This window comes from Neovison vison, chromosome 6 (assembly GCF_020171115.1).
Source record: "Neovison vison isolate M4711 chromosome 6, ASM_NN_V1, whole genome shotgun sequence".
In the NCBI taxonomy this organism is placed as follows: Eukaryota; Metazoa; Chordata; class Mammalia; order Carnivora; family Mustelidae; genus Neogale; species Neogale vison.
This window is the reverse complement of record NC_058096.1, coordinates 214,255,392-214,273,977: the sequence shown is the minus strand read 5'-3', so window position 1 is coordinate 214,273,977 and position 18,586 is coordinate 214,255,392. Positions and strand designations below refer to the sequence as shown.

At 56.1% G+C, this 18,586-nt stretch overlaps 1 protein-coding gene across 1 annotated transcript; it reads left to right on the top strand.

Annotated features, from left to right (window-relative positions):
- Positions 1-985: 985 nt before the first annotated feature.
- Positions 986-18,317, top strand: RAB8A (RAB8A, member RAS oncogene family). Its single transcript, XM_044254016.1, has 8 exons — positions 986-1,141; positions 5,581-5,641; positions 7,504-7,564; positions 9,748-9,825; positions 11,340-11,429; positions 12,039-12,104; positions 13,385-13,435; positions 16,866-18,317. The coding sequence occupies exons 1-8, from the start codon at positions 1,018-1,020 to the stop codon at positions 16,956-16,958; spliced, it is 624 nt and encodes a 207-aa protein (XP_044109951.1). The 5' UTR covers positions 986-1,017; the 3' UTR covers positions 16,959-18,317.
- Positions 18,318-18,586: the final 269 nt, after the last annotated feature.

Genomic DNA, 18,586 nt, shown 5'->3' with positions numbered 1-18,586 from the left:
ACCATAAAAAGGCAGGAAACGCAATACCGACCCCAGTAGGTTAGGGTAGGGATTGACTACTTTCTGTATTTTTGTAAGAGCGGACAACGCCAGCAGACAAAGAACAAGGATCGGAACCATCACCTAGGATCCTCACGACCCTAGCTCCCTCGGCGGCTGACTGGGTTGGGGCAGCCGAGGTCGGGGGGAAAGCTGCAGGCAGACAGTGGTCTGGGCAATCTCTAATTAGGTCCGAGGGCGCCGCGCAAGGAGTCCCCGCGGGCCTCAGCCCAGCGAGTGGCGGTGAAGCCACTCAGGTGGTGGAGGCCTGGGTAACCCTAAATAGTCCCCTGGCCAGCGCTGAGACTCCGGAGGACGTCTTGAGGGGGCCTTGCTTCGACTATGGCGGACGCCCCCTCTCCCCTTTCCTCTTCGGTTGCGCCTGGCCTGACGCAGCCGCCTCCACACGCCAGGGCCAACTTCGTAGCGGGTTCCCGCGTTCTTCCCGGAGCCTACGGAGGCTGCGCAAGCCGTGAGGGCGGGAGCCGGAGAGCCCGCCGCGCGTGCGCCCTCTACTGGCGCCTAACGGTCTCTCTCTCTCTCCCGCGTACGCACGCGCCCCAGGCCCCGCCCCCGAGTTGCGGGCACGCGGAGCCGTTGGCGACGCTCCCCGCTCTCCCCCTCCCACCGGGGGGCGGGGCCGCCTCTGTGTCGGGGGAAGAAGGCGGGGACCCGGGATGCCACGCCTCCTGCTGGTCTTCTTTTGAAGCCCCTCGACTCTTCACTGCGGGCCAATTGGAGTCCGCCCTGTCCCGAGCGCCGACCAATGAGCGGCGCGCTCGGGCCGCTTCCGGCACCGTTCCTTGCTCGCCCCTTCCCCAGGTCTCCCCGCGACGGGCGGGGCGCGGGAGCGGGCGAGGGCCGCGGTGACGCGCGGCGGGCCGGGAGCCAATAGAGGGCGGGCTCGGCGCTGATGGACGGGGCTAGCGGCCAGTGGCGAGGCGCTGGCCGCACTTCCCGTCGGGGAGAGAGTGTAATATGGCGAAGACCTACGATTACCTGTTCAAGCTGCTGCTGATCGGGGACTCGGGGGTGGGGAAGACCTGTGTCCTGTTCCGCTTCTCCGAGGACGCCTTCAACTCAACTTTCATCTCCACCATAGGTAGCGGGGCCGGGGAGCGGCCGGGGACGCCGGAGGCCCGGGCCGGGCGCGCCCCTGAAGGGCTGGGGCTGAGGGAGCGGCTGGGCCGGACGGATCCAGGGATCTGAGAGGGTCGAGGGGACCGGAGGGGAGAAGAACAGCCGCCTCCACCGCCTTTCGGGGTTTCCCGGGCTCGGGGGGGGGGAACCAAGTGCCTATTTTGCAGATAGGAAGACTGAGGCTCCAGCCTTCAGCTTGCTCCCCAGGTAGTATGTGCCTTGGGCTGGGGTTCTGGCGCCGGTCATCTCGTTTTGTCCACGCAGCAGCCCTCGAAGCTGTTCTTTTGGCGTCCCCACCTTACAGAAGTGAAACAGGCCTGGGGAGTAGGCCCTAGGAAGAGGCCTATGACATCTGACCTTATTAAGCATTTACTGTGTGCTAGCCGCTTTATGTGCATTATCACACTCTCCAGTCTTCAGTGTTAAGTGCTCTTATGAGTCCGTTTCACAGATGAGGAATTTGAGGTCCAGGGAGGGATGAGACTCACCCAAGGTCACAGACTGCAGGTGGCAAAGATAGAATTTGAATCCATGTGGGTCTAACTCCAAAACTCAAGGCTGGACCATCCCAGAGAGATGTGAGCGCTTGCCCCCAGGGCAAGCATCGCTGGTCCATCTAAGAACCAGAACTTGTTTTAAACCAGATCTCTCCTGCTCTTTTCCTCTGGCATGTTGAGGGGTTAAGCCCCTCTCCCTGAACCTGTTTCCTCCACGGGTGATTTTCCTCTAGAAGGAATGGTGAGGAGTCTGGAGGCTTTCTCTGCTGGACTTTCCATCACTTGAGGGTGACAGCTGCCTGCCCAAGGACCTGTCATCCCCAAGGAGATGCCAGATAAAAACTTCAGTGAGAAACCAAAATCAGCCGCTGCCACAGACAGCCGTGACTTCCCTATCTTGAGGCCCAGGACACCGGTTGTCACTGCAGAACAGCCTTTCCCACAGAGCCAGCCCACATTGTGGTTGAACAGAATTGGCTTGTTGCTTCTCAGTGCTGATACCCACAAAAGTGGAGCTCACTTCTCCCCATGCCACAAAAATGGCCATTGCCCGTGTGAAAACGTTTGACCTGAAAATAACACCGATCAAGCAGAGTGGCCTGTGAGCTCTGCAGTCTTGTTCGAGCCCAGGAGTTGATTCTGAATGGGGAAGACCTAGGGACCAGATTTTGCTTTACCCCTGTGTAACTTGAACCCACTCACCTATCTCCCTGAACCCCATGATGATCTGCTTTTTCCAACCTTGCCCTCCTCTAGGGGCTGCACTTTACAGTTATATGCCAGATGCAGAGTAGAGAGAATTGGACTGAAAATGGCCATGCCTGCTTTCCAGCTGCTGTTTGCCCTTGAATAAGCACTTAGTCTCTCTGAGCCCTGTTTCTTCAGGTTAGGAGTAACACTGGCTGCCTTGACCAGGGCCCTGGTTGATCGAAGATCCGAAATGTACAGTGGATATGGGGTTGTCATCATGGCCAGAGGCTACCTGGAGGAAGCAAGATGGCTCCCTGCAGTGGCAGCATCCCATCCTTGGACACAGATATTTCTGATTCCTCCCCCTTTGCCACCCTAAGGTCAAACTTTGGGATAACCCTTGCATGCATCTTCACCAATCAGGAAGTGATGTTAACTCCTGGCAGGCTGTGGCTCGCTCTCAACCCAGATCTGTTTCCCAGCATGAGAATTTCCCATTCAGCACAAGCACTAGTGATATTAGTTCCGGGATTAGACTTTTTTGTTTGGTTCCTAATTCTTGGCCAGAAAACCCAGTCTAGCACTTAAGGGCTCTGAGGAGACTGGCCTTCACTTCCAGACAAAGAAATGACTTGGGCAAGGTCCCCTGGGAAGGTAGAGGTGGCCCTTGAACCCAGAATCCCTCCCTCCCACCATGGTATTCTCATTACATGTGTAGTTTTCCTGCAGGCCTCTGTCTTCTAAGAAAATTTAATTCATCCTGACCTTGAAGTAATGGCCTCATAACTCTTAGCCTTGTAAAGTTTACACTTCCTAATTAAATTTGGTGTGTTAATGAAACCCAGGAAGAGGAGAGGACAGAGTCATGCTGTTGGACTTTGCCAGTGAAACAGTGTTTATTGATTTTCTATGTCCCTGTGCGTCTGTGACAGGAGGTGGAGGGTGTTTTAGGAAGGAGCATCACTGGCCTCTTAGTCCTGAACTACAACTGAATGCATAAAGGTGATTCTCTGTTGGCACTAAGTGTACGTCTGGGTTTTCTTTATAGATCAGGGTTTAAGTGGCTGTTTGTTTCCTGCTCATGTTTCATTTTGCCGAAGCCTATTCTCATCAGCTCCATCGATCATTTGTGGTGTGAACTTGGCCCTGTGGCTCCTGGAATTGGTTCTTTGCTGCCTGGCTCAGCTTCCACCGCCTCCTCAGGGCCCCATTCACTCATTCCTTTAGGGAGACAGATGGTGTAGCGTCAGAGTGCATCGTAAACCATGCAGCACCTCACAGACCCCGTTGCTCTTAGTTCTGTTGCCCTGCCGACTTTCCCCAACACCTGCCATGTGCCAGCAGGGCTGCCAGGGCCGCAGAGATGATTTGGATGAATCAGAGGGAAACAGAAATGTAGCAAGGCCTGTAGTCAAGGTGTGTGTGCAGGACTGGGTGATCAGCTTCTAGCAAACACGTAGTTGGCCTCTGCCATGCTGAGTTACTGGAGACACTGCCATGAGTGAGACTTCTGAGCCCCTGCCTTCCTGGAGCTTATGTTCTTGTGGGCAAACTTCATGTGCAGGCTGACATTCCCTGTGGCCCCCTGGACACTTCCTGAGGTGGGCAGGGATGGAATTAGCATCCCTATCGTCAGTTCTGAGGGGTCAAGCCAGGCTTCAGCCTCATGGCTTCAGGAGCAGAGATCTGGGCTGTTTGCCCTCCAGGCAGGCCATTCACATGGGCAGGTTTATTCCCAGGTTCATGGAGCAAATAAACAAATAAACACTGTCAGGGATAAGTGCGTGAAGAAGGAAAAAGATTGGGAGGAGAGAGCGAGGATGGTCAGGAAGGCTTTCCAGAGGAGGTGACTTGAACAGAGACCTGCTGAATGGCCGGGGGGTGGGGAGCGGTGAGGAGGTGGGGCAGATAACTGGAAGGAAACAACCTTACAAGAACAGAAAGCCCCCAGGCCGGATCTTGGGATATTTAGGAAACAGTCACATGAGCCTCAGGTGCGGAGAGGTGACCAGGCTGGGCAGAACTAGTGCACATGCCACCCTTCTCACTTTTTTCTGGGGCCACGGGGGTAGTGGGAAGCCAGCGGAAACGGTTTTGGCTTTTTTAAATAGTTTTATTGAGATAGAATTCGTGAACTGTAGAGTTCATCCATTTAAAACCTACAAGTCAGGGGTTTTTAGTAGAGTCACAGAGTTGTAGAGCCATCATCGCATCCAATTCTAGAACATTTTTGTTATGACAAAAGCCCCAAAAAAGAAGTCAACCCCCTGAATCTCCCATTCCCTCTGCAACCTCTGGCAACCGCTGATCTCGTGTTTGTCTGGATTTGCCTGTTCTGGAGAGTTCATACGAATGGGGTCCTATGCTCTGTGACCTTTCCTGTCTGGCTTCTTGCTCTCAGCGTGATGTTCTCAAGGTTCATCCATGTTGCAGCGTGTGTTGGGGCTTTGTTCCTTTTCATGACTCAGTAGTAGTATGGATGGACCCCATTTCGTTCATCCATCCATTGGCAGACACCCTAGGAGGTTTGGAACAGTGGTTAGCTTCGTGACATGGTTGAATGTGGTTTGGAAAGCCTGGGAGGGGACCGAGGGGGCAGGAGCCTGGAGAATAGCTGAAGAGGCTGACGGGTCACCCTGGTCTTGGGGAAAGGGGACAAGAGGGGCAGGGGCAGAAAAGCTTCTTGGAAGGTGACCTTCCAGCATGGCCTAAGAGAGAGAGTTTGGTGGGCTGACAGGTGGGTGGGGTGGGAACCGCCGACGGAGGAGCAGCAGCAGGTGGGAAGGCTAGAGGCCTGGAGGCCATGGGAGCAATATCTTGGGGTGTCGTGGGGCTTTGTGCCCTGTGTGCCTGAAGGGCCTGGTGCTAGGTGGCCGGAAGCATGGGACTCTGGCCAGCAAAGCGTCCGATAGAGCTCACCCCCAGAGGCGGCCCGGTGGAGAGAGGGGATAGAACAAGGCTTTGGCACCTGAAGTATCTGGGTTTGCCTGCCAGCTCTGAACCTCAGCCTCCCCGTCCATGAAAGGAGAAAGTTCTCAGGTGCCTCCCGATCTGTTGTGGGAGATTCCGAGATCGCACGTGCCCAGTGCCAGACGGGTGCTGCGGAAGCTGTGGATGCCGTTCCCCACCCAGGCTGGCAGTGCCCGCCTCGGAGGCAGCTTGGGAAATGGGCTGACGGTGATGTGCCTTTTTTTTTTTTTTTCTTTTCTTTTAGGAATTGACTTTAAAATTAGGACCATAGAACTCGATGGCAAGAGAATTAAGCTACAGATATGGTAAGTGTCGTTGCCACCTTCGCCCATGAGGGCTTTGAGCCAGAAACCCTGGTACCTCTTTCCCCCTCTCCATGACCATGGCCTCCATCTCTTTGTGCCCTGCCGTGCAAATCAGGCTTTTCTTCAGAAACCTCGGGGACTGTGCTCTGCTGGTTACTGGGCCCTGGAGTCTGTGTCAGCACCTTCTGGAGACAGAGCTGCCAGTCCTGGTTAGCTCAGCATTCGGATGTGGGCACAGCTGGTTCTGGGCTTCTCGGTGGCCTACTTCCATTAAACTTGGAGAGTGCGCTCTGTGCCCAGGCAGCGGAGAAGGCTGCAGAGCAGTGAAATTCCCCAGCCCAGCGTTTCCTCTTTGAGCCTCTCAGGTCACTGAAGGAGGCCAGACATCATTTCCTCTTTTCTGTCCTGGGGCAGCCCAGGCCTTACTTCTCTAACATACAGACCCGAAACCCCCGAACCAAAAATAGACTGAGGCCCAGGCCCAATGGTGAGACCCATGGCCATTCCACTGACCTGGGGCCGATTTCTCACGATTTTTAAATTAGAAGCATAGTGAGTCCCTGTGACTGATGCTGACTGTGGTCTATGTAGCCCGTGGCGCCAGGAAGGCTGAGCTTAGCCGGTCAGGTGGAGGGGAGTTCCCTCCCCGTAGCCACGTCACTGACAGGGAAGTATATGCCCTGAGCAGAGTTAGAGAGAAGCCCTGTTTGAGAGGGTGGTGCAGTCTCCCGGCCCCAGCTAGCCCCTGTGGTGGGAGCGGGTGCCCTGTGATGGGCCACAGAGCTATCTTCCCTGCAGCCTGTCTCCCTCACCCGGCGTCAGAGCGCGGGCATTGCCCTGCTTGCCAAGTGTGTCCCCTCGGCTTCCGTGGCATTCGCCTCGGACTCGATCAGACTCCAGAATCCCAAATCTGGATGAGGCCTAACCCTTGTCTGTTGGGAATCAGGCAGTTTCTGGCTGCCTCCAGAAGTGCCTCCACCTGCCACACGTGGCTCCCAGCAGCCTCCGTGCCCGAAGTCCAAAGTGACACTGAGACAGGAGTTTCGCTTTCCTCTTCCCCTCTCTTCCGTCTTCTGCTCTTAGCAGTCTCCTCAGGGTTAACGACTTTCGTAACGTTTTTGGACTAGGGCCACGGTTGGAAATAAAATGACTGTCCGTAACCACGGATGTCACCTGCTGTTGGCATCAGAAAGTGAACAGAGGCCCAAGTGAGGCGCTTCTGTGCCGCCCAGACAGAGAGCCCTCGGCAGGGGAGGAAGCGGGTGCGGGGTCCTGAAAGGAGCCATGGGTCCAGAGACAAAAGACTTGGGTCTTACCCTGGCTCTGCCACCAATCCATAAAGTCCCCTTTATCCCGAACACTGAATACCTCCCATGCCAGGAGTGGGGCTGGGCATAGCGTGTCTCAGCCTGGTGTCACCTCTGCCCCAGTGACGGAGGGCTTTCTCCCTGGCCTCCACCAAAACAGCAAGTGCAGAAGTGCTTCTGGGCACCCCCTGAGGTTGCCCAGCCCAGCCCTCCTGCCGTGTAGCCAAGCCTTTCCAGACCCTTGTGGCCCTGGACTTTCACAGATAATATCTGACTTGCCTCTTTGGTGACCCAGAAGCTCTGGGGAGAAGCCCCAGGAACCAGAGGAGTCACGGGGGGCATGGGAACCTGACTTTACACCCAACGGGACACCTCTTGGGTCACCGTTTCCTTCTCTGTAGGAATAGGGAGAATGGAGGTGCTGCCCCATGGCAGGACGTGGATTAGGAAATGACTCATGAGAAAGCGGGGTGTCCATCCTGGGAAAATGTCCCCTGCTGCCACTGTCATGGTTATTGGTATTCGCCATCACCGGTGTCCTTTCTTCTCCTTTAGGGACACAGCTGGTCAGGAACGGTTTCGGACGATCACAACAGCCTACTACAGGGGCGCAATGGTATGGATTGGTTTTTGCTTCCTTTTCTTTGTTTTTCTTTTTTTTTTTCGGTCAAAATGAACATCACCATCTTGAATACCAAAGCCTGGACGTTTCTGGGGAGCCCACGCGCAGGGGTCTTAGGGGTCCTCGGTCCCAGGTTAGTTTCAGGAGAAGACAGTGCGCCCTGCCCCCACGTGCATCCCCTTTTGCTTTAGAGACAATGCAGGGTTTAAGGAAACCTAATTCTTCAGGGATGAGGGAAGACCCAGGAAGCCGGTTCTTCCAGGTGAGGTCAGTGAAATTGGAGATGGCATGCCCCAACACTTAGGAGTGTTCACGTGGCCCACGTAGTCTCTATGGAATCTGCACCCAAAGACTTGAAGATTATCCAGGACCTGACTTGCTCTGGGCTGTTGGCCGTTAGGTTTGTCACCTGGGCCAGAGGCGGGTGCTGTGATAGGAAGACTTGCTCCACATACCTCCAATGCTTCTGTTGAGCACCTTCTCGAGGCCAGGCCTGAGGTAGATATAGAGGAGGACCTGGAATGGGCTGAGTTCCTGCCCTCGGGGGCCTTGGAATATCTGGGACCTTGGAATCTTGAGCCTGTGGTATCAACTGCTGGGGGCTGCCAGAGTCCTGGTCCACCAGATGGGCCAGTCGCTGGATAAAGAGTGGAAAGGCCTCAGGACCCCGTGGCATTCCTTGCCCCTGACGGCCAGAGGGCAGCTGCTGGGCAAGTGATGCTTGACTTGTGGAGTCTGCACGCCGGCGTCTTCTATTCATGCTGGCCTCGGCTGGCGTGTGGTGGACAGCGCGGCTGCTGAAACCTCCACCGAGTTACCCCACAAGTGGCTTCTGTTCAGTTTCTCCAAGAGAGCCCTGAGAAAGGGCCCTTAGGAAGCATTTTAGAGGGGTCCGGCCATGGCCATGGTTGTGGCAGGCTACAAGTCTGCGGTGCGTCCTCTCAGGTTCAGGGCTGGGATTTGGGATTGCGGAGGCGCTCTCACACCTTTGAGGTTTTGTCACACGTCCTCCCCATGATCCCCACCTCCCAGCCCAGCACCAACAGCCCGTGTTCTTACTCTGCAGACTCAGACAGCTTCAGAGACTTCTTAGCCAGCGCCGGAGGTCACGGGTGCAGGGCTGTGCCCTTGGTGGGGTAGCCTGAAGGAATAGAATAAGCCAGACTGGGACAGGACAGCTGACCCCATTGGGCTGCAGAGGTGGCCCTCAGCATTGCTTGGTCCCGAGGAGGGCCCAGGGAGATTCCTGACAAGGGCTGGTGTGATCAGCTTTTTCAGAGTTAGCCTTGCCTGGGCTTCAGTCTTAAAGGTCTCTTCTGTGTGCCTCAGTTTCCCTTGTATCAAACAAGGATATTTGCCCTGCTCGGTGATGGCAACGAGATCATGGGGACCCCCGGACTGTCCCATAGGTGCTCATGCATTGGTTATGGAACATCAGGGGCCTCAGTGCTGCCCAGCTCCTTGCTCTAAGCTGGCCCCCAACTTAAGTGGAGGCACCAGAACGCAGAAGGGTGTCAGCATCAGGCCATCCAGGGGTTCAGGCCTCAGTTGTGCCCTTTACTCTCAAATGGGACAGGAGACGGGCCTAGCCATCCCCCACCTCAAGGTCCTCGTCTGTATAATGGGGGTGGTGGCACCCATGTGACCAGGACCTGGGGCTTCAGGGAGACCCTACTGCAGTAGGTGCCAGGCGAGAGGTCATCCTGGAGTGCCCAGAGGTGACTTGGGCCGGGAGGGAGGGTGGCAGTGAGGGAGAGGATAGGGGAGGCTGAACATAGCAGAGGAGGGGAGTGAAGGGGAGCCCAGTGGGCGCTGGGCCCATGGAGCACAGCATGCGGGGCAGGGTGCTGTGGGACGTGAGGCTGGGAGGTCAGCAACACGTCACGGGCTGCCGGGTGTGGGCCAGACTTACCCTGCTGGCCCTGGGGTGGTGGGAGCTGGTCTGTAGGGTGAAGGGTCCCCCTCAGTGGCTCAGTAGAAAGGACGAGAGCCTGGGAGACTGGGGAGGAGCTGGTGCTGCAGTCCAGCAGAAGGGGGTGTGGGACCCAGGGGTGGAGTAGAGGCAGTTAGTGGGAGGGATGTACTGTTGGGGCCAGTCCCAGCGCCCCCACCTTGCTGGGGGCCTTCCCTGAAGCTCGCAGCTTATCCAGCTTGCGTGTCTGTCTCCCTCCGCTCAGGGCATCATGCTGGTCTATGACATCACCAACGAGAAGTCCTTTGACAACATCCGGAACTGGATTCGGAACATTGAGGAGGTAAGGCTCATAACCTCTCCCGTGCACAGGAACTTCATACATGTCTCTTCTCAGTCCCCACCCCAGAGCTGCCTGGTCCCGGATTAGATCACTGAGATCCCTAGAAGTCACTTGTCAAGAGCCCTGTAGCTAGGAGAATACTCAGGATGGGGACTAGAAGCCAGGCAGCTAATCCTGGAGACCACACACGAGCCTGGCCTCATCACAGGGAGGCCCCAAGAGCCCATTTCCCTAGCAGGGCTGTTGGGTCTGGGCAGTGTCTCAGTCATGAGAGAAGGGATATCCGAGCTCTTGATCACCGTGAGCATTTGGTGCTATCTAGAAAAGGAAGGTTCTAGAATAGGCGTGACCCTTGTGTTGGGTAGAGGTGGTCGAAAGGCATTTCAGTTTGTACTGAGTTCCAGCAGAGAAGGGTGTGAGCTGGTCTGGGCTACCTGTGTTCAGGCCAGCAGCTCTTTGACTACAGCTGGCCTGGAGGGAAGACCTGGAACCAAGGAGGGAAAAGAAGGCCCCACCTCCCAGTCCCAAAGCTGGTGTCCTCGCCTTCTGGCTGTCACCTGCCAAGCCTTCTTGGACGATGGCACTTATGGCTCTCGATGACTCTTCAGGTGGGGCTTCCGGTCAAAGGTGCAGCCAGAGGACTTCATCCCTCCATAAAGCCACGACCAAAGGTCCCGTCACCACTGGCGTCCGTGGGCAGTGGCACCAGGCCGCCTTCCTGACAGCCCCGCACTGGCTGGCTGGAGGCTGGGCCCTGGAGGAGGACAAGGAACAGCTCCCACTGGTCTTTGTGGAAATTCACTGTTCCAGCCAAGAGGGGGCCTTGCGGTTAACAGGAGGTTGGGCAGGGAGTGGGGCAGCGTGTCTCACCAGGACCAGACCTGAGCTACACAAAGAAGGCCCTTTTCCATACCCTAGTCCCTCGGGAAGCACTGACTCCTCCACTGGGGCCTGGGGCAAATTGGAGGAAGAGTCCTGTTCAGGCATGGCGTGGGGGGTGGGGAGGGCAGTTGTCAGAGCACCAGGGGATAGGGAAGCACCCAGGGCTGGCTGAGGCTGGGGAGGGCACCCCAAACAGGTGTTGCCCACCTCAGAGCCTAAACAGAGAGAGCTGGAGTGGGGCAGAAGGTCCCAGGACAGCAGCTGGGGCCTCCGGTGGAGGAGCCAGAGGAAGGGAGGCAAGCAGAGGGAAATGGCCAGCCTTGCTTGCCTCCCATAGGCCGGGCCCTGCCAGGAGCGGCCTCGGAACCTGGGTGACAACACGGCCCATAGAGAAGCTGTCCTCAGCAGCCAGTAGGCGTGTGCTTGGTCAGAGTACTAGTCGAACCTGGACTCTGCCCTTGTATTGGTTGTGTGACATGGGACAGGCCACTCGGGCTTTCTGAGCTTCAGCTTGTCGCCGGTACAAGGGTGGCTAGCAGTCTTGGCCCACCACCCTGATTTCAGGACAGACTGCTTGTCGGCCTGTGGTCCCCTCTGACCTCTCACCCTCCCTGTCTGCCCCTCCACCCCAGCATGCTTCTGCAGATGTCGAAAAGATGATACTCGGGAACAAGTGTGATGTGAACGACAAGAGACAAGTTTCCAAGGAACGGGGAGAAAAGGTGGGCACAGCAGCCAGCTTGGACCTGGTGCCTCATGGCAGAGGAACCTTGGGGTTTTAGGGTTCTCTGCATGGAGACCTGTTCTGGCCCAAAGGGTCCCCAATTGCTCACTGATGGAGTGGGGGCGACTCCTTCACAGTCTTTCTGAGCATACACTGACCCGCCATCCTGACTTGTGTAAGGCTCAGGGTCTAGGACTCAGGACTTCGCCAGGCAAAGCGGGACACGTTGGTTGCGCCGGTGGGGTGCTTTTCTTGGGAAGAGAGGGGGGAAAGCACTCACCAGGCTGGGGTTCTGTCTAAAGACTACAAGGGCGAGGGCTTCTGGGGTGTGCACTGTGTGCCCCCAGAAGGCATCTGGTAGGAACCTGCTGAGACCACAGGGAGCAGAGGACAGAGCTGTGGTTTGAGCCGGGCCCCTCCATCTTCCTGCCAGAGACATCCCCCATTCACCACCTACTGTCCACGGGGGGCTTGAGGGAGCAGCCCAGGAGGTCACGTCCGTGGCCTGAGAGCCCCCCCGCAGCTTCCTTGCTCCCCACTTGGTGGTTTGTGGGGTTCAGGGGTGCCTGGTGGCTGAGGTGGACATGTGTATCTCCCTTCCTCACAGCTGGCCCTGGACTACGGAATCAAGTTCATGGAGACCAGTGCGAAGGCCAACATCAATGTGGAGAATGTGAGTCCCAGGCCCACGGCACAAACCCCTCCAGGCTGAGGAACAGGCTGCACCCTTTGGGGAGGCTCTGACCTCAGGCTCTGGGCTGCTTTATCAGCCGGCTGGCCTGGAGGCACTTTTCGGACAGTGCCATGTGCCAGGACCTTTGGGGGAACCGCTGCTGTGTTGGATATCAGCAGGTGTGGGCCCCAGCTGGCCACCCAGGACATTACCTCAGTGGCTCTTGGGCAGCCCTGGGCAGCAGGCATGGTTTTGCAGATGGAGAAACTGAGCCTCGGACAGACCTAGCTGACTGGTGCCCAGGCCTGGCTCCAAGTTTGTGCTCTTGGCCATGCCACCCTCAGACAGGCCCTGGTCACAGCCCAGCTGGAGCAGGGAGCCCTGGCTAAGCTTTGGCACCCTTTCTTCTCCGTGGGCGTGTAGGCCTCGCAGCTAACCTGCCCACCTCTGTCCCACCACCCCAGTGATCTTCCTACAGTGGGTCTCCCCTGTCACTGCTGAGCTCAACCCAGTACACCTGGCACAGAAGGCCCTCCCTGACCAGCCCCAGCACCCTCCATGCCACACCACCTGTGTGGCACCCTCCTTGTAGCCCCTTCTCCCTCAGAACCCTTGCCCAAGTGAGCCTTCCCAGGGGAAGCCTCTTGTCCCTCAGGCCTGTAGGCCCCTCCCCCTTTGGGTTTCCTCAGCACCCCAGGTCACCCTCTATAATAGAACTTCCCACATCATATGGTCCCCAAGAGAGCCTGGATTGAGCCTTTGTCAAGCATGGGGGTAGAAACCTTTCACCCAGTACCGGCCTTTCCAGGACTCCCTGCTGGCAGGGAAATGAAGCTTATTGGGCTAAGAATGGTTTGTCTTTCTCTCTGCCCCTGACCATCAGAAGCAGGGGTGAAACTGGACAGAACACAGGAGTCGGGGATGGAAAGCTAGGTCGTCCTCATGGATCCTTCTAGCTCTGTCAGTTAGGCACTGTGTGCCTTCAGACAAGTCACTCACCCCTTTGAACCTGAGTGTCCTTTCTGCCCAGTCATGCTGTCCCCCACCATCCCGGGTCATTGGCCCAGGGGAGGTAGTGGTCCAGGTTGGCAGGAGTAGCCCAGTAGCAGCAGGAGATGGGGCTGGGCAGGGGACACCTACACCCGGGGAGCCCTAATGCTGCCCCCCCGCCCACCCCACGGTCCCACCACTTCTACACGGGGGTGGGGGTACGGCCCAGAACCGACAAGCCCCTCTCTGTCCCCTGCTCCAGGGGCACTAATGACATGCTTATTCCACAGGCGTTTTTCACTCTCGCCAGAGACATCAAAGCAAAAATGGACAAAAAATTGGTGAGTGTATATCCTTTTTTTCTTTTTTTTGAAGATTTTATTTATTTATTTGACAGAGATCACAAGGGGGCAGAGAGGCAGGCAGAGAGAGAGGAAGAAGCAGGCTCCCTGCTGAGCAGAGAGCCTGATGTGGGGCTCGATCCCAGGACCCTGAGATCATGACCTAAGCCGAGGGCAGAGGCATAACCCACTGAGCCACGCAGGCGCCCCAAGTGTATGTCCTTTTTGAATCTTTGCTCCGGTCCCTGTTGGAACCAGCCGTCCTTGGCTTCAGTGCTGTGATGCATCCCCAGGGCAGATCCTGCTTGTCGGGGCCCGGCCAGACCCAGCAGGGCATCTTTGGAAAAGGGGCGAGGGGTAGCGGGAGAGGTTTAGGCCCTCGCACCCAGAGGCACTGCTTTGTTCCATCTTTCCTATGTGGCTCGGAGCTGCTCCATGCCCAGTGCTGCCCGCTGAGCACACAAGCTGGCAGGAAATACACAGCCCCTTCCATGCTGCCTGGGAGATCGCATGCATAAGGAGAGAGCCTCCTGCCGAAAAGCCGCATGCAGGTCCAGAACCACAGCCCGCCCCGGGATGAGTCTGCCAGCAGGGCTGTGTCTGACAGCCACCGGCTCTCCATCTCCAGGCCACCTCCGGTGCTATAGGGCGGGACAGCTCTGTGAGCTTCAGTGTGTCCCAGGGCCCTTGGGCCTCGGAGGGGTCCTGCCTGGATCCCTCCCCATCCACCCTTTGGTTTGTTTTCTGGCTTTCTTGCTTCATAGTCCCAGGCACTAGTATTTTTAGTGCCGCCTTTGGTCGTGTCTACACAGTTGGCTATACTTCGGGCGTGTTGAGCACCTAAAAGCGGCTGAGAGTGTTGCCCCAGAGTCTCCAGCCCCTCTTTGGACCCTCTTTCCTGGCCCTTTTCCACCTTTTATCGTCGGATACGAGAGCATAAAGCCGTCTGTCACTTGAGTCACATCTGGTCACACACGAGGTCACATGACACAAAACACCGCTCAGGTAGTTCACATCTGATTTAAGATGTGCCTCCGTAATTCTCAGCAGCCGTGAATGGAATCATAAAGAATAGGATTGATTAGGAGCAGCCCCTTGGCCGAAATAAGAAGCCGTCCGTGTGCACAGATACACTGACCAGCAACAGCTTGTTGTTTTTCCTGTCCTGTCTTTCCTCTTCAGTGTGACGTAAAATTGTGATTCTTGGTGATCTCTCTTGATGCTTCCGCCCTGGCAGTTACACTAAGCGTGTGGTGACGCTCTGCTTTCCGCGGCCTGTAGGTGGCCTCCGGACGTGCTGTATGAAGATGGTGTGCAGCCGTTGTCCTTGCGTTTCCTCTTTCTGAACTGGATTGCAAATCACAGACGGTTAAATTCCTACTCATATCCTAACACCTTTGTTTATATTCAGAGTCACAGCCCCAGACCACTTCCGCTCTGCCTTTTCTTTTTAATTGAAATGTAATTGACATGTAACATCGTGCAAGTTTGGGTTCCCATAATTATCATTCCTTCTTTGTGTTGAGAACAATTAAGATCGAGTCTCTGAGCAACTCTGAAGTTTATAACACGGTGCAATCGAGTCAACCTCTGTTGACTGTAATCACTGTGCAGTGCGTTAGCTCTCCAGAACCTGTTTATCTCCGAGCTGCAAGTTCCTTTCTGTCACATCAGTGATGCGGCCAGCTCTGCCCATCCCTGTCTTCTCTCTTGAGAGCATCATAGAAAGCCAGGCTCTTCCCCAGCCACCCTGCTGGCAGACCTCTGGGCCTCTCGTGCTCTGCACAGCCCAGCACTCTTCGCCGCACTGAGAGCAAACTCCGCACTGCCCAGGCCGCTGCCGCCCTCCGCCTTCTCACCGTGCCGCTTCCCTGTCGTCTGCTGCAGCCACACAGGCCCTTTCCTGTTTCCTTGAACCCCTCACGTTCCTTTGGACTTTGCCGTCCACCTGGGGTGCTCCCCTCTTGCGCCAGCATCCTAGGACCCCTGTAGCAAATTCCCGTAACACCCTCAGCAGCATCCAAAACGCATGTGTGTAAAAGTTCTGGAGGTCACAAGTCGGAACCAGATCTCAGACTAAGACCAAGGTGTCGGCAGGGGTGCCCTCATCCCTGGAGGCCCCAGGGGAGAACTTGCCTCATCCGGCTCCTGGAGGCCATTCCTTGTCTTGTGAGCCCTTCCTGCATCTTCCGAGGAGCCACTCAGCATCTCTCTGACCCTGTTTCCTCCATCCCCATTCTCTCCACCGCAGCTGGGAATTTGCTCTGCTTTCAGGGTTGGATGCCCCCTGCCCCCAGGTGATCCAGGCTGTGCTCTCAGCTCAGCCACATGTGCAGAGTCCCTCCTGCCTTGTCAGATTTCCTTCTGCACAAGTTCCAGGGATGAGGGCATGGACATACTAGGGGTAGTTACTCCGCTGACCACAGTTGTGCCCCTGGACTGTCCCTGGCCTCACTTCATGAGGCCTCTGTTCAGACACCACCATCAAAATGCTTCTCCACCCTCTGCCTGTCCTGTCGCTCATTACTCACTGCTGTGGGAAATCACTGCTTTTTTGTTGACCCTTACGATTTGTCTGCCCTATACAATGCGAGCTCCCCAAGGCTGGACCATTTGCCCACCGCTGCATGCCCGGTGCCCACACAAGAATCTAGCACAGCATAGGCCTCGATGGCTACTTGAATAAATTCAGGTTTTACTTAAGAGCAGAAAGATGAGAAGGAATTAGTCAAAGAAAAGGGGACCAAGCCATGCAAACAGGGTGGAATGGGAGAAAATAGGTTCTTCTGGATCATAGGCAGAGGGTTCAGATGCTGGGTGAGGAATTTAGGGCACTGCTCCTGAGAATGGGGGTGTATGGGTGGGTTTCAGTATGGATCAAGTGGACAAGATTAGAGCGTAGGGCCTGTAATACCAGCTGTGGGACAAGAAGGTGGACAAGTCAGAGCCTTGGCACAGGGACATGGAGACCAGCCAGGAGTGAGTGGCATAGTGACCTTGAACCCATCTCCCCTCTCCCTGCCCCCCAATCCCAGAGGGCAGTCTTTCTGCCGTCCCTGGGCTGCCTCACTGCGAGGGACTCAGCATAGTGGGTAGATGGATTGAAAGGAAGGACGTTGGGGCGGGGGGCAGTGAGCAAATGGGAAATATGTTGAAGGGATGAATGGGAGCAGGGGATGGGCAGGCGAGTGAGGGACTGAAAATGGTTGGTTGGAAAGGAGAGGTAGCAGATGTGTGGCTCTGAGAAAAGTGAGTGGTCAGTGGGAAGGGACAGTTAGATGATTGGCTGGTTGGAAAGTGACAGAGTTTGACAGATGGGAGGGGATGGAGGGGTGGATGGACTGGCAGATGGGTGGGTGGCTGGTTGGCTGCTTAAGAGCCGTAGAGCTGATGCTCAGCCATGACCTCAGAAAACCTTTTGCCATTTCAGGAAGGCAACAGTCCCCAAGGGAGCAACCAGGGAGTCAAAATCACACCAGACCAGCAGAAGAGGAGCAGCTTTTTCCGATGTGTTCTTCTGTGAGGAGCACTGCCTTACTCTGAGCCTCGCTCAGCCGAGCTGACTGTGCCTGTCCTGAGTGAGGCCCTCACTCAGCCGGGGCCCTCCCCCTCCAACACTCCCTGCCGTGCCGCGGCCCCTGGGCCCATGGTCACCAGACACAATTGAGAAATTGTTTATTTTAGTAACTGTCTGATCTTTTTCAACTTTGGAGACAGAATAAGTTAAGAATGTGCTATTTTTCCCTCGATGTCTGCTGAACGGGCCCTCTCGTCGCGTAATCAGAGAGAAAGACCTCCGGAGTTGAGGTATGACCGTGCACGTCAGCCACCATGGCGGGCCTCCACCTCCAGGCCTTTAATCCTCATCTCACGGCAGCACAACTAAAGCCCCACCGGAAAGCCGGTTCACAGCCCCACCACAGAAGCCAGGCCCCCAGAGGCCAGCGAGGGTTCCGGGAGTTCCAGGCCCCACACCCTGAGCGAGGCGACGCATGCCGGGCCCACGAAGCGTCCACCTAGCACATCTGACGCCTACTTTCTCCTCCTCTGTCAGTTTTGGACAAGTGACAAAAACCATTCCCTTTCTTCCCCCCCGCCTTCTTCGCAACTGTCAAACCAAACCAAAGGGAAGCACAAATTACGGAAATCCTGAGGAAAGAAGCATGGTGTGGCCCTTCCTGTTCACAGCCAGGTGCTGGTCTGTAGTCCAGCGAGGCCTCGGGCGTGGTCACTGGGCCTCTTGGCATTCCCCGTCTGAGCACCGAGGGGACACCACATGGGCCACAGGTGACCCCGAACGCGCAACCACACACGGTCCACCTGTGCTGGGGGCATCTGCCTCTTGCCCCCCACCCCAGCGCCCCCCCCACGCCTCTTCCCTCCCTTTGTCTCCAAATCGGACATCCTTTCTAGCTGAGATTTTTATTTTTCCAGATCTGTAGTGTCATGAAGTGATTCCGTCTTTGATTTCCAGTGGCAGACCCTGGCCGGGCGGGCTGGGAGCATGAAGCCGCGCTTGGCCTGGGCCGGGACACAGGTGCCAGACTGAGCGCAGAGCAGTTGAGTTGGTTTTAACTGCCGTCACCCGGTTCTGTTGTGACAGCTCTGCCCTCCTGTGGAGACTGTGCAACTGGGACCAGGTAACCAGGTCGGAGGGGCGTCACCCGGGAGCCTTTATTTCTCTTTCTGCCCCCCATCTTCGCTACCCCCACCCCCAAGCTGCTGTCAGTCCAAGCCATTGGCATTGTAGTTTTTTTTTCTTTTGTGAATTAAAACCAACATACCAGCAATAGTCTGCTCTCCCCTGAAATCTCTTAACATGCTCTGTTTACAAGGATAAATGCACTTACGGAAGACAAATTAAAGCTCATTTTAAAGTTAACGGGGGTTTTTTTTTTTTACAGCTTATCTTATTTCTTGGTTTTAATTTCATCTGTAAAATCAGAGATTGGACCAGATTCAAGTTAATGGATTTTTATGTCCACATGTTTCTGGAGGTACACGGGTATGGCCAGGTGTTGGGTCAGGGGTCCCCGGGAGGCCTGTAACTTAAAGCACAGGCTCGGCTGGCAGGGCCTCCACACCTGTTCCACTCTCGCGTGTCTTGGCTCTCGTCCGCTCCTCCAGGTGTGCCGGGTTTGTTTTTACCCC